Here is a 16603-nt window from a genome sequence, read left to right as displayed (position 1 = left end):
GTAATTAGATTTTTAATGAGACGTTATTTAATTACTTTTGTGAAATAGATGAATGACTCGACAACTAATATACTATATATTATATAAAAACTTTTATAGCTCGACGGAAATAGTAACATTTTATTTTATTTTTTTTTTTATTACTTATTATGTAAAGATAATTTCACACGTTTGAGCGGAAGATATTTCATTGTCTACCATAATGTAAACTGTACCTTTTAGTAATATTTTAGTTATAAATTCTACGGCGTTCATTTCCTCGCTCTGGACACTGACAAAGCGCGGCGTGCAATTCCGCCACACAACACGCAATATCTCGATAATTGGGTAGAAAGTGGGAAATGGAGTATTTTAGTACTAGATTCCCTCTGCTTACAATATGCGAGATACAGCGTGAAAATGCCGATGAAAATTTTAATACAAAATAAATTGATTTCAAAATGAAAATTTTAATACAAAATAATTGATTTTTACTTTCAACAAACGCTTGAAACAATAAATATAATTTGGGACGATGCGCGCGCAGTCGACCGTTTATATGGTTGCATCAGCTATATTTACATACCCGGTTAGGCTAGTTGCTAACATTAATACCGATAAAGTTACGAAATTAATTAAAAGTTAAATAATAACTATTAAAATTGATGATTTTGTTTTGTAACCTCTATTGAATCATTAGTTTTTATTTTCATATAATTTTCCATATTGAAAGAATAGTAAGAGGAAACCTAATGTTAAGCCACCTCGTTCCTCACTCTCCGTCTAATTTATGAGACATTACATATTTAATTGAGGAACCGAACACCGTGTACTGTCTTGTTGCCAGAATGAAGGAACAAAATCTTTGCAGTGTCTAGAACAATGTCTATTATTATTATTCGATATATGGGATACGGAGTTTCTTAACATTAGATTTTCTCTTCCTACCCTGCTAGGTAGAACATAGACAGTAGAGTAATGTTCAATAGGATATTTTACACAACCAATAAAATTACTTAAAATGTCCAAAAAAAAATGTTTACATAATAAAAACAAATTACCATCTCTGAGTACGCTTTTCAAGCTAAAAACTATTTGCATTTATCCACTCTCGTTAACCTCAATATAAATCTCTTATCTAAAAGTTAGATATAGATAGGACCTTTCAATTCAAAAGTGGGGGTGACTGTTTGTCTTTTACGCCCCATCTCGTAATGGAAAATCAATATGTTCCGGTGTGGAGTTAATTATTCATATTGACTGAAAGTTTGCTTTGGACCGTGCCGTGAATGAAATCGATAGCTGTCTACTGAGCGGCTTATACAATGACTAGTGGACCCGGACGCGGCTACGCCTGCTTCAACTATAAGAATATTTATTAAATATATTCATGAAATTATTTTTAATTTTCAATAGAATTAGTAAGAAAAGATAAGCTTAAATAATCAAAAACTATACTACAATAATAAGTAGAGACATATTATTACAAAAAATTATCTGAGTTATTGAAATGAACTAACAAAAGGATTAAAAGTAACTAAAGGATAGGTATTCTTAATATTAGAAAAAGTACCTAAACTTTTCCGTGCGTGCGTACATAGATATCGACTCTACGAAATAACTAAACATTTCTCTCTATTAAATAGGATAATTTTAGCGGGCAATATCAAATAAAATAAGAAGAGAACCAAAGTGCAGCTTAAATTAATTATAAACAGCAAATAATTACATAAACATTAACAATAGTTCGAAAATGTATGAAAATTTATAAAACCGTCAACATCATCTGCCCGTTCGCGTCGGTCATACTCGTACTGTGCCGCCCGAAGGCTGGGTCATTTGGAATCAGTGACGTCTCCTTAATTATTTATTAGAATGCTATACAGTAAACTATAATTTCAATCTAGATAAAATGTTAAGAGTGACTATTCATAAGGATGAATATCAAAATGTCGCGGTAACGGTTGCGTAGCGACGCGACGATTGTTATTAACATGGCAGAATAAATTGCATGTCAAATTAGAAAGTACTTTAAAATATATTAGTATATATGTGTAATGTAATGTCATATAGCCTATAGCACTTCTGAAGAATGCAGCTTTCATACAAAACAAAAACAATGAAAATCGGACCAGTAGATCCAGAGATCTTAGCGTTCAAACAAACAAACAAACAAACAAACAAACAAACTCTTCCGCTTTATTATATTAGTATAGATTATTATTAAATATGCTCTTTTTTGTACTTTTTTGATCTCAATATTTGTACTATGGTAATAATATTAGGGGGTCGGCGTCAGCACAGCGTGTGATGGTATATGCGACAGTTTCGCGAAGTGGTGCAAAGTGCTGCATCAGTTCCTCCACCCAACTCGCTATGCTTCGAATATAGATGGAAAGCGGAGAACGGAGGATCTTGACACTACTTAGGTCTTCTCTGTCTAGCCTGCGTTATACGGGATAAAGCGTGAAGCTATAAAAAAAAACTTAAATTCGGAGATGAATGATAAGACATACCTATATATCTCTAGACCGTCTACCAAAACTACAAACGAAGAAAATACAAAAGAACTTACTCAAAGTCCTAGTAATACTGCCCATCACAACAAAAGCGAACAATCGGCACATTACACTATAGGATAATGAAAACAAACCAATATCTGACTAACATAGCTGAACTGAAAGCCTTAGAGACCTTGCCATTTGGTTATTAGAAAACAAACTTTATTGCAAAGGAATAAAGGGAAATATCTTTTGGCCATTTTATTAGAGCGATTCATTTGCAGGCTCTAGGAAAACCCGTGAGTCACCTGTGAATCCACTGAAATACGTCACTGTTATTGGAGTTTCATAAAAAGTTCATAGAAGAAATTGTTTTACGAAATGTTGTGTCATGATTTCTGAATTATTTATTATATGGTGCACTAAGACGAACAAGTTCGACTTTTGTCAATATATATTCTCTTGTACTTGTAAAAGAAAGCAGTTTTTTTTTTCGTTTCGAGCAGGGTTCCGTAGGGCAAAGGGAACCTAGTGTTAAAGTTCAGAGGATCCTCACTTTTGAAGTATGTTCCAGAAAATCTCTGTGCCCATTTGGGGAAATGATTAATTTATTAATTTACTTCCATTAACCCACTCTCGTGGCGTTGCGTCAAGTTGCTTTTCTGGTTTTTAAGTCCAATTTTAATAATGCACTCTTGATTATTTGTTAATACATAGAGTATATTTAATGGTATTTTGATGTGTTTTCACTTTTTAATATTATATTAAAGAAACAGCGCAGCTTAACGCTTATTTTACTCAGTTAAGGAAAAGTCCATATATAAATTGCATCAAGCTACGTATATAATGGAAGCTATTTTCCCCAATTTCTGAACAACAATATTTTATCAAACTACCAACCAGTACATCTTTCAAATATCTTACGAATATAATACAAAGTTTATCGCCGTCTCAATGTTTCCCCCGTCTGCTGTCGTAATGGGGGGTCAACGAATGTGTTAGCGTTTGTTTTGTATGCCATGTCATAGGTTGATGAACTTTAAGTGAGATCCCCCAAAATTTCTCTATATATGTATATAATCGTACATATTTTTGTAAAAATATTGTGAACAAATCAGATTTACGCTGTATCCTGGACACAGAAGGGTAGGCAGAGGCAATCTAGTGTTAAGACACTCCGTTCCCCATTTTCCGCCGGATTCTGCAGGTATTGCGTGTAGAGTGGCGGAATCATAAATAAATAGCTTTACGATGTATCCTGCATAAAGCAAACTAGAGGGAACCTATTGTTAAAACACTTCTTTCCCAACGCACTGCCCAATTTTCAAGACATTATGTAAAACTTAACGCCACGCTTACGTCTTGTTTGAGCAAAGAAATTAAAATTCATTCTTCTCAATAAGGAAACCCTGCTATATGCCTAATGAGAAGATCAAAGGATTAAAGTCCACTAGTCTACTCTACTTTTAGAATAATCTCTATTTAAGGTTTAATATGACATCAATACAGCATTTATAAGCATATTATTATGTAATTTTAGTATAAAACACATTGTTAGCCTAATTAAGCCGATAATTTTAGTATTAGAGGATAATAGATGGTACCTCATTTGCATAAATCTCATCATTTTATTAGGATTTAATGAAGTTTATGATCATGAGAGATTTTGTGGGTTCAACATTATGAATTGGTAACAGTTTTGTCTACATAAATTTTTTTTTTTTTTTTCAGGGAAACTAGTGTTACGATGCCCCGTTCCTCCACATTTTCCGCCTAATTTTCGAGGTATTGCGGGTTCAATGGTGGGACTCAACGTCGTGCTTTGTCTGTCTGAGCGAGGAAATAAAAATAAATATTCACCCAAATAGAAAACCACTGTGCCACGATACTATTAAATAGAGTCACTAAAGAAAAAAACCGGACAAGCACGGATTAGGCTCGCCCACAGAGAGTTCTGAACAAAAACCGTAGATCTGAGTATATGGTTTCAATTTCAACTCGATATCTCCAAGCGTTCCTGAGATAAAAGCTCTTGACCGGTAGACAGACAGACGGACAATAATGATCTTATAAGAGTTAAAAGGCGAGGAACCCTAAAAAACATGCCAAACGCGAACGACAAAAAATGAGGTCATACTATTCCAGTAGACTTGTTGAACACGTCGCTCAGTTTTCAGAGAGGCTGCACGCTTTTTGTGAATCACTTTGTGATTATAATTAAAGAGTTTTTCATTTCATCTGAATAGTTCTTTTTATAGCGTCAAAAAAAACTTAATCAACTTTTCAACAAAAATGATGCCACGTAGAGTTCCGTCACTCTGACCACGAATATCAGAGAGTGGAACTTAGCTTCATTTTATATTATGTACGTACATTTTGTTATATTTCTGTATACACAGTACAAAAGAAAAAATATTTTTTCATATATAAAAATATTTTCTCCTTAGAAATTATTTTCATCCATTCATTCTCTGGTCATCTCTATCGTGGCGTTGCACCCGCCATTCAACACGCAATGTCTACCAATTGGGAAACGGTTTGTTTTTCCCTAGGTTCCCTAGACTAACCTACTTCGCAGAATAAAGCGTAAATCTCCTGTATTTTCCATAATAATGTAGTTTAACGGTCTCAAAGCATTGAATGGTAGAGACTGCCAAATGCTAAAGTCCTATTGAGCACGCCTCGCTGCGAACTAATGGAGGACACTTGAACAACTTATCGATTTACAGATTTTAAGTAAGAATAAATGGTTTATGCTATTTTAATAGCTTTATGGTTCCTTTTTAGCTTCAAAGTTTTACCCACTTAGCATAACAAAATGAACCTAGTATTAAGATCATTTGTTCTTTAAAACCTGCATAAGATTCGAAACAAACAAAAACGCGAAACTTGACGTTGTATCCTACATGTAGCAGGATAGGTAAATAGTAATAGTGTTGGGACACTCCGCGACCCACTTACCGACAAATTTTCGAGATATAAGAATATATGTAATAAATTGCAATTATTATTATAAGCAAAAACATCCAGAATATCTTTAACTCAGTACCTACTTAAGACAACAAAATCACTACAACTAAAACATCAATTGACTCTTTTGACTCTTTACGCAATATAGTCGTCTCGAGACCTAATTTACAAGGGATCAAACTGCCAATACCAAGTTTGCTATCATATGTCTAAATCTCTGTTGTATATCATTTAAAGCTGATTTGTGTCACAATATTTAATTTGAACACTATATGGCGCTTAAAGTTACTAAAAAACAAGGCTGAATTAATTGAGGCCAGTCGTGGTGTAGGGGCACAAACATGCGACTGTAAGCGCGATAGGATGAGGGTTCGATTCCCACTCAAGGAAATGAAATATTTAATATTGTCTTTTTCTCGTTCTGGTAACGAGGCAAAGCGCAACGTTGAGTTCCACAGCTCAACACTATGCCTTCAGAAATCGGTGGAAAGTTGGGAACGGAGTGTCTAACACGAGGTTACCAGGTTCCTGCTATGTGCGGATACAGCGTGAAGTTATTCCTGCTCAAAGCTCATCAAAACTTACCAAAAAATTCAATTATTTAAAAAAATGCTTCTCCACAAAAAGGCTCATATTAACCGTATCGCAGCCATCTAATATCGATTAAATATAGTTAAAATAAATCGATTTTCGTATACGAATACAGTGAAATGGCCGTCGACTCACGCGAGGTTATATCTACAGACATCTTGGCGCCTCGCCCCTACCACTGGAAGCTAAGGCACAAGATATATGAGACTAACGCTACAAAACTGACATAACTTACAAAAATATTAGTTTGTTTTGGGAATAAAGTATGAATATTTTACAATTAAATTCTATACTCTGAATATACGACGGCATTTAGCATATTTTTTTTTTATTTTCATTTTTCTATTCTAATAAAAAAATAAAGCTGTTCAGTTCTCCCACCCAATGTTATAATGATCACTAAAACTCAGCAGATGTTAGGGGACGGTGTTTTTAACACCAGGTTCCCTCTGCCTACCTCTATAACACGTTTTTTAAAAAAAATGGCGACGTTAGATTGCACTATTTAGTATGCAATGTTTTTGATAGGCCTGAAGTGGGAAACAGAGTGATATACACATGTATATCTACTATATAAACTATATATTTTTGCTTGACGTATATTAGCAAAGAAGATAAACGCAATTTTTTTTATTTTTTTTAGTTATTTCAATTACTGCGTGTAAATAAATGAGTTAGGCCACTCTCTTTATACGGACAACTTGCTATATCTTTACGACTGTAATCTTGACCAGACTAATGTATGGCCATACTTACATTTTGGGTTCACTCAGACATCAAAATGTCAACTTTTAGTACTTATTAGTTGTTTTTAACCCTCAACTGTACTGAAAGTTTTATTATTTTTTTTAGTTAGTTTATTATTTTCATTTCCTGGTTCCAGTCACAAGACAAAGCCGACGATGAGTTCTGCCATTCATTAATTACGCTATGTCTTGAAAATTGGGCGAAACGTAACTTAGTATTTTAACTTTAGGTTCCCTTTGTCTACACTGCTATGCCGATTAATAAACAAACTAAGAGATAAGACACACTGTTCTTTACTTTCAGTCTGTTCATTGACATTGCCAGTTGGAACCCAACGCCGTGTATTGTTTTATATTAAGCATAGCTATATAAAATATATTGTATGATATAAAGATATATAGATAGGTGAAATATTAATGGCGTTGACTAAAACTAGACATCATAATGGGATTGTCTCATTACAATGGTATCGATCAAAACGTCCATTATGTCGTTATTGTATAGTAAGTTGAAATAAAACTATTTGTACACGTATAGCAGGTAGGCTGAGGGACCCTTGTAATTAAGAAGACTTATAGAGAGAAAGAGATTATAAAGACGCTCTTTTGGCGTTAATTTTGAAGAAATTGTGTGATGAGTGACAGAACACAACGCCGTAGCGCTGTTGATTAGAAATTTGGGATAGATCGGAAGAGTACTTTTTCTAATGCTACAGTAAGCTAATTTACTACTGTTTTGCTGTTATCTGTGGTTCCGTCCATGTGGCCGAATGATAATAGCTAAGTGTTCTGTATGACACATGACACATTCTTATTGCGTTCTATCAAACAAACTCTACAACTTAATAAAATTAGTAAGTATAGATTTAAGTGTTGCTAGTAAATTAATACGCGGACGAAGCCGCAGGTTACATTTAATTAAAAGTAAAATCAAAATCATTAGTAGAGTCACATAGACTAAGCTATAAAATCTGTTTGTGAGATTCAATTAAAATAATTACAAGCACTACGCCGTTGTCAGTTGATTATTAATATTAATATGCCTATATAAAGTACGGCTTTGTGGGAAACGGAGAAGGTATTAATGTGCCCTCCACACGCACTCACTAGATTACAGATTTTGATATTATTGTTCATATTGTTGAAGCTTTACCGTTATATTTTATGTACGTTAAGTATACATTTTAGTGTATGTGTCAGCTTCACGCTGTATCCCTCACATAGCAGGGTAGGCAGAGGGAACAGGTCTCCTCTCTCTACCATACTATAAGGAAAATAAAAGAATAGTAAATAATATTTTTAAGCTTTCCAAGCAAAATACACAACAAAAGCTCACACGAAACTATTCAGTAAAAGGTTTTCTTCATAAAAACATGAAGATAACATATCTCTAAATAAAATAAGAACCAAGGACGGCAAAATCTTAAGTAAGTGGCCTTCTCCAATTCGATGTGAGTGTACCTTGTACTCGTATGGTATCCAAAAGAAAGAACTAAAGATGCTAAAACTCGTTTACCTTGATATTTTTATAAAACCACATTATAAAATGCTAAAATGAGGTGATCGTGGTACAGTGCGGCACCGTGTAACTGTAAGCGCAACTGTTGTGAGTTCAATTCCCATTCGGGGTAATTTTTTTCCATTTCCCCTCTCTGGTAGAAAAAGCATGTAGATTTAGGTCAATCACTACAAAATGTCTCAAAAATTCAACGGAAAGTGGGAAAACTTGTATAGTTTAAAATGCAAATAACGTATTAAAGACGAATGACGTTTATGAATTCGTTTCATCATCAAAGACAACATTACAATGAAAAAAGTAAAATCTTGGCGGAAAAATATAACATCTATATATATAAAATCGAAAGGTCACTCACTCATCACGAAATCTCAGAAACTACATGTGCTAGGAATCTGAAATTTTGCATAGGAGGTATTTATAGGACGTAGGTGCTTGCTAAGACGGGAATTTGCAATATTCGACTTCTAAGGGGTAGTTTTTGGGGTCGAAAGTTTGTATGAAACTTCGTTACTACAAATGCTAGAAGTCTCAAATTTTTCATAGATGTCACTAGGACGTAGCCATGGAGACAGAAATTAATAATAACATATTTCACGCGGGTAAAACCGCGAGCGGGCCGCTAGTATATAATAAATATATAACATAGTATCTTATGATTGGGAGAACCTTCCTCCGTGATTTTCATAAAATCTTAATAGATTACATAAAAAAATGGTTAACCTTAGATTTGTCTTCATCATGAAAGTATAATAAAAATGCTATGCTTGCTAACTTTAAATCTGTCTCGGATCTGGATGATCATAAAAGAATATGTAAAACATGAATTGACTGTAGATACTATCGTGACATTGCTTCTTTAGCGGCGGAACTTAACGTTGCGCTTTATCACAACCACCATACACAGTCCGATACTGTCTCATTGCATAATTTTTCATATCTACTATTCTATATAATTATACTATTAAGCTAAATACATAAAAATTATAAGAAAATACATGGCAAAACTGTGAGTATAATAATGTAAATTGTAAATTTTGATATTTTTAAAAATGTATCTTCTGCTCTCTCGTATTCTTCTTTATTCTTCTCTAATTCTTCAATATGTCGTCGTATTGCGAATGTTACTCTATGCCACCCATTGGTATGTTGGGCCATACCAGCAGGTGCCATGGAATACCGGTCGCTTCATCTTCGTTATCCCGGAGGTGAATATATAAACATATATGAATTTTACAATTGAATATAATAGAATTAGAATATTGTTTTTAAGATACAGAAATAAATAAATAAAAAATGAGGCAAAGCGGCGTTGAGTTCCGCCACTCATTATCCAATGGCTCCAGAATTCAGCGGTAAATGTCAAAAGCGTCTTAATGGGAACGGAGTGGTTTAACACTAGGTTCCCGGTTTCCCTCTGCCTAACCGGCTACAGGGATACCGCGTGTAAATATATAATATATATATCTATCTACTTATATTTAAATCTCACAAAGAAATATATTTTAAAAAAATCTCAGTAAAATATAAGACAAGTGCTACGTGAAGCTCAACAAAGACTAGAGTCCTAGACAGCTTAGTATCTATCTTTTGAGAGACTTCATATATCCGTAGCTCCTTTTCTCAGGCGTGTCGTGTTACAGCTGGTGATAAAGACGCGTAAACTACTAAAGCGATTATTTGAAATTTTATGTAAATTTACATCAACTTTTAAGTTTATTTTTATTGGGTGTGATGACGTGTGGTTTTGTGAAACTCTTATTACTATAAAAATAAAATATTACAATAAAGTCTTTATTTAAAAGTTTGCTAAAAAATAAAACGCTCGCTCTGGTGTCGAGGCAAATTGCGGCGTTGAGATCTGCCACTCAACACGCAATGTCTCCAGAATTCGGCAGAAAGTGGGGAACGGGGTAACACTGGGTTCCCTCTGCCTACCCTGCTGTGTGCGAGATACAGCGTGTAGCTGATTTTTTTTATATATTCTAAAAGTTAAGTTACGTCTGTTTAATGCAGATCCCAGTATACAATGTTAAGAGTTAGTGCTCTTACAGAACGTTGCTCTTCTCAAGTATAGTTCGTTGCTACCCTCTCAAGATATACTGCGTTAGTTCCTTGTTTACTTCATAAAATATATAGTATTCAGTTTTTATATAGCTAGTTGTTATATGAAGATTCACTATTTTTTTTTCGTTATAATAGTTTAATTTCATTGTCTCAAAAGATGAAATATGTGAGGTGACTCTCTTCATTACCAAATCATTGACATATAGAGTACTAAAAGTTTCCTTTAAATTACAAATATTTAGTTTTTTTACGCGAACACATATAATATGTAATGAATATTTATATATTTTTTTTAATTGTAACATTTATCAGTTTTTCTATTATTTAAATTAAGAACTACATAGACAGTACTGTCAGTCCACATTGAAGCCTAGACTTACCTATAAAACTGGGCTCGTCAGTATGCAGCGCGTGCATGACGAGTGCGGCGAGGAGGGCAGGGCGCGGCGGCAGCGGCGGCGCCAGCCCGCGCAGGCTCACCGGCGCGGCAGACCAGATCGCGCCGCAGAGCATGCCCTAGCGGTAGGCCCGCCTTGTTGGGTTGCTCATCTAGTCATAAAAGATATGAAATGTTATAAATTGACGTTTGAAGCCGTTAGCCGTAAGCGTGATGGTTGTAGAGTCGATTCCCTCTTGAGATAATGAATTATTTTTTAAGTTACATCAGCGCCACACAATATGCAACGTCACAAAAATTGGGCGGAAAATGGGACACGGAATGTCTTAGCACTAGACTGCCTCTGCGTACCCTGCCCTTATGTAGATAGCGAGAAGCTGAAAAAAAGAGGGTAGGTAAAGAGAACATAGTGTTAAAACAATTCTTTCATATTTTATATTAGAGTGGTGGACTGGAACATGTGTGACGTGTCCTACGTATTACACCTATTACCATTTAACCACGAGGGCGAAACCATCCATCCATTACTACAGTGCTCAATCAATCAATCAATCTCTGATAAACCTACATAACAACCTGTGGATTCGTTCCTCATTCGGTTAAAGATTATATGTAATTTATTTCCATTTCCCCACTTAAGTAGACGAAGCACAGCGTTGAGTTCCGCCACAGAATACGCAATGTTTCGCAAAATCGGCGAAAAGTGGGGAATGGAAATTTAACTCCTTAACCCTAGGTTCCGTCTGCCTACTCTGCTGCGCTCCCACAAAACTGTGAAGCTGCGATTTTTTTATAGGTACATATTAACCAGCACGTGGTATAGTCATATAACGATATATCAGCGTGTAATTACACGTGGAAGCAGCTTAAGTTCTTGTATTCTCTCATTGAGAGACTTATAGACGACAATCGGACGTAACCTGCACGCGATTCTTTATTCTATGGTGCATATATTAGAGTAATGAAATTATATGGCTGTTACCGAGGTTGTGAGGGGATAAAGCGCGGCGTTAAGTTCCGCCGTTCAGGGAGAGTGAATTAAAGGAAGAAGCGTTCTTTTTTATATATATATATAAATATACATATATATGGCAAAATAATTTTTTAATTTACGGACAAAATTAGTTTCAATATTATTTTCCAAAATAGAAACTTGCAAAACATACAGATTTAAGGATTAAGTCCAACCAGCTTAAAATAAATAGAAAATTTCAAAACATCTAAAGTTTTCATCAATTTCATTATAACAGGGTTTGTATACCCCTAACGATGCAATTATTAGTTGGAGCCGCCCCTCACCCTCTTTCAGAGAAAGTTCCTTCCGAGTTATGGTGTCAGAAGTTTAAGGGCTTTTAATGGGAAAATTGCTATCGCTATAGAATAACTTAAATTTTAAATTTTATTACAATAATGAAGTCTTGGAAATATATTGTTCTACGAAACAAACTTAAAAGTCTACAAATAAAGGTAATGTAGAGAGTAATTATAAAGAAATAATTTTTATTACATATATTTTAATATAGTTTTTGTTAACCATTGTATTTGAGAATCCGACGCTACGCTTTATTGGAACAAAAGACTATAATATTTTTAGAATAAACTTTTGTTTCGAACAAAATTTTAATATATAACTACATATATATACAACTACATAGAGTATTCAGTATAGTAATTACATAATAGCATATGGATGTCAATTTTGATCGATACGACTTTAATGAGACAATCCTATTAGGTCGACTAGTGACAGTTAACCATTAGTTCTAGCAGACAATATGAACTTTATATAATATAGCTATATATTAATATAATATAAAGAATGAAGCCGTCATATCAGTATGCCGTCAGCGGCACAGTGTCTGACTGTAAACGAGAAGGTTGTGGGTTCGATTCCTACTCGGGAAGATTATTTTAATGTTCTCGCTCTTTTTTCTCTCTTTTTTCTTCTGTTACTTTAACAAATGGTGGCGTAGAGTTAGAGAGAGCGGCTATTTTAAAAAAATAGGTGGCCTAAATGACGTTTCAAAAAACGCATCACCCATTTATAAGAACCTATTTAACTATGTTATTGAGCTGTATAGAAATATATATATACCTTACTACATCTGGGTCAATTTGTAAGACTGTAATAAAGTTCTTGATATAAGTTCTTGTAATTCTATGTATAATTAGAAAAGAGAAATTTTGAAAAGGAAAATTCTAAATATAAGGTTTGTCGTCATCGCTCGACGACTTCTGTTCATTAAAAAAAAATATCTAGATTTCTTATATAAATCTAGGTCAATCTCTTAAATTGTATGTTCCTGAGTTATCCTATTAGAAGTTAGAAAAACAAGTTTTATGCAATATACATATTTTTTGTAACAGTTATTGAAATACTTTGGATTTTTCCAGATAATGTTCTAGATAATTCCAGGACACAGGCGGGCGACTGTAAACGCGACAGGTTGTGGGTTCGATTCCCATTCGAGGAAATGAAATATTAATATTTTCATTTTCCTCGACCTGATAACGAGGCAAAGTGCGGCGTTAAGTTCCGCCACTCGAAAAAGTGAAACGCAAAAATGGGGAACCGAAGCGCCTTTATGGGAATATCTTAACACTAGAGCCCCAGGTTCCCTTTGCCTACTCTCTAAGAGTATTCCCAAGGAACAGCAAAAAAAAAGTTATTTAAAATATTATAGTATGAAAAAACGGATATTACTACAAATTCTATAAGCTATTCATTAAGTTAAAGTATTCAGGCCGCAGGTACTGAATGCACGGGTATGAAGGGTAACGAGGTCGGGTGTAAGATGCAACTCAACAGATTCATTTGTTTATACATGGTGTATAGAAAAAGAAATGTTTTAATGGTCTCTTTAATAAATGTTGGTATACATTTTTTTTGTATTTATTTACGCTGTTATTTTTAGTAATGTTCTTTTGGAATTTAGTTTTTTTAAAAACTTTCTTAAGAAATGTCTTAAAAAACGAAATTTTTATATCGGCTAGCCTAATATAATTTCAGGTATAAAATCGACAGTTGTGGATTCGATTCCCACTCATGAACTATTTTTATTTCCTCGCGCCGGTAACACAAGGGATGTCTCGTAAAATAGGCGGGTGGTGTAGAACGGAGTATCTTAACACTGGATTCCCTCTGTCTACAGTGCAGTAACATGAAGCTATTTTATTTAAAATAGTGAAAACAAAATCTTTTCAAAAGAGCTAAATAGGGCATAGTAATTACTACTGGCTTTGTGACTGCTCCGCGAGCAAGTCCCTTTGTGTTGTTTTAATTTGTGTATACCAATTACAAAAACATGTGCTTATTATATTTTTGTATAAATCGGTATGTTTTTGATGCTGTCAAGGCGCAGTGGGGCAACGGCTGAATTATGGGTTCGAATTTGGATTCTTGTGTGATTCCTCTGTTTAAAATAGGCAGAGGGAACCTAGTGACACTCCGTTCCCATTAAGACATTTCCGTTCCCCATTTTCCACTGAATTCTGAGTGGCGGAACTTAACGAGAAAAATGAAAACATTGAATATTTCATTTCCTCAAGTGGGAATTGAACCTACGACCTGTCGCATTTATATTCTAACGTCTGTGCCCCTGAGCCACGAGTGGATTCAATTTAATTGGATTAAAGTGATAAAAATTACAGTTGGGATATCAAATAAAAATAAAGAATTGCTATAATCCAACTAAAAGTTTCAATCCATTTCAATAAAAAAGAAATCCTTTCAAAGATCTAGAAGTCTATAATAGTGGGAGATGAATATCTAAAGGTTTATAAGTGGGACGCTGTAATTGCGCAACTTCCATTACTTTAGTCGGCCTTTGCCTGTGCGTTTGTGGGTCGTCCTCAATACCACTACCTCTACAGCAGTAGATATACCGAGCTAAGTACGGATTAAAGATCAGTTTTCTTTTTGTATTAACGCATTTTTCGTACTCTATGCCGTCGTGACCCAGTTGCATAGCATCTGACTGTATAAGCAAAACTTGGGTTTGATTCGCACTCGGCGAAATGAATTGTATGTCAACGAGAAGTACAACGTTTCAAATTTGACAACCTTAAGTTTGCGGGCATCAGCAGTATTTTTGTACGAAAATAACTACAAATATAAGATTGTAACATTTTTTATTTCGACTTTTCTTTTATTGATTTTTTAAGTTCCCACTTTGTGCCAAATTTCATAACTGTAGGTCCAGGGGAAGTACGTTGGCCTTTAATTACGCAGCAAATTTCATACACAATGCAGCAAAAATGGAAAATATTTTGATTTAAGAGGCTTGATTTTTTGTGCGCCAAAGGGACGTAGAACTAAATATTTGAAATTAATTTCAGATACCTCTACGCAATGTCATGAGAAATGGTCTTGTCAGAAAGACAGACGGTCAATAGTAATCCTACAAGTGTTCCCTTTTTCCTTTGGACGTACGAAACCCTAACCCCCAGAAATTAGTATAAGCAAAATATAATCTTACAAAGATCCAATAACATTCTAATATGAAAAGCAAAACCTGACCTACCGCAAGATATCTCAATGACGTCATCCAAACCTGTGACGCAGTTGTAACTGCGTAGTATTAGATAAGCTTTTATTGATTTGCCTATTATATTGTCTGTATAGCTGTCTGTCTGTATATGTGCGTACTGAATGCCTAATGAGGGTGGACTTTATATAATTATCGAGCTTATACCATTACTAATAAGAACCTAGCAGAATTAAAGATCACAAATTTGACAAAAAAGGTGAACTTACAACACGAATAAAGGACAAAAATCCGAAAAATGATAATTTATAGACGCTATGTCGCATAGAAAAATATTGCATATGCATGAAAACTTAAATTTGTCAATTATAATGTAATGTTCTTAACGTTCATCTACATTTATCAAATTGGTACTGTTTCTTCATTGACTGAATCCACTTGTACTTAACCGATTTTTATAATTATTTCGAAAATCTGTTAAAAATAAAACGTCAATTTTAATTTATAGTTAATTTTGTTTTATTAGTCTGCTCGTCTACACAATAAAAATATAAACATGTAAAATAAATTATTATTAAAATATTCCAAAGCACAAAGTCTTTCGCACTATTTAATATAAACATAATATATCCAAGATATTAAAAAAGTATTCCAAACTAATAAGTTTTACCGCTTAGATATTGAGTGTAGGTAAGCTTTAGGAAGCTCCACTAAGTGCCGTAAGCTCTCGACGGGACGACGCATAATAGGTTCAAAAGCCACTGTAAAATTGGGTTGTCTCTTGAGCTTTCGAACTTTACTATATTTTGTTAGCTTCTAATAGAACTTGATGACTTATATAGAGGGATGCGGGTTCGAGGCCGGTCGCGTGCTTTTTATGCTATTGTTAGGTCTTTTATTTTGTAATTTTCAATGGAGGCTTTATAGGTTTTGAATATTTTATGTATGTGACTGCAATCAATCATCAGAATGATATTTTTTACTCGCTTTAGCAAGAAGACAAACCGCGGCGCTTAGTTCCGTCGCTCAAAATGTCTTGTCTTGAATTGGGAGGCAAGTGGAGAACAGAGTGTCTTCAATGTAGGATTCCTCTAGCGACGGGACAACTGTAAAATTGGATTGCCTCTTGAGCTTTCGAACTTTACTATATTCTGTTAGTTTCTAATGGAACATGATGACCTAGATAGAGAAGGGGTTATGGGTTCGAGGCCGGTTGAGTGTTTTTAAGTGGTTCTCTTTTGCTATTATTGGATCTTTTGTTATGTAAGTATCGATGGAAAATTTGTAAGTTATTAATAGGTTTATGCAAGTATTCTTAATTAAATATTTAATAAAGCGTCGTTATAATT

General features: G+C 34.3%; 1 protein-coding gene across 1 annotated transcript in view; it reads right to left on the bottom strand.

Annotated features, from left to right (window-relative positions):
- The window catches only part of LOC146532982 (protein Fe65 homolog), a 59863-nt gene that overhangs the window by 40609 nt on the left and 2651 nt on the right, over positions 1-16603 (bottom strand). The window contains exon 2 of the mRNA XM_085196922.1: positions 10751-10919. Within this exon, the coding sequence (XP_085053048.1) occupies positions 10751-10883 (133 nt within the window). The 5' untranslated portion in view covers positions 10884-10919. The remainder of the gene's footprint in view (positions 1-10750; positions 10920-16603) is intronic.

The sequence above is a fragment of the Heliconius melpomene genome, chromosome 13 (assembly GCF_056956725.1).
Source record: "Heliconius melpomene rosina isolate 202511_hmr_F chromosome 13, ASM5695672v1, whole genome shotgun sequence".
Lineage (NCBI taxonomy): Eukaryota > Metazoa > Arthropoda > Insecta > Lepidoptera > Nymphalidae > Heliconius > Heliconius melpomene.
The sequence above is the reverse complement of the archived record's forward strand: the minus strand, read 5'-3'. Positions and strand labels throughout refer to the sequence as shown.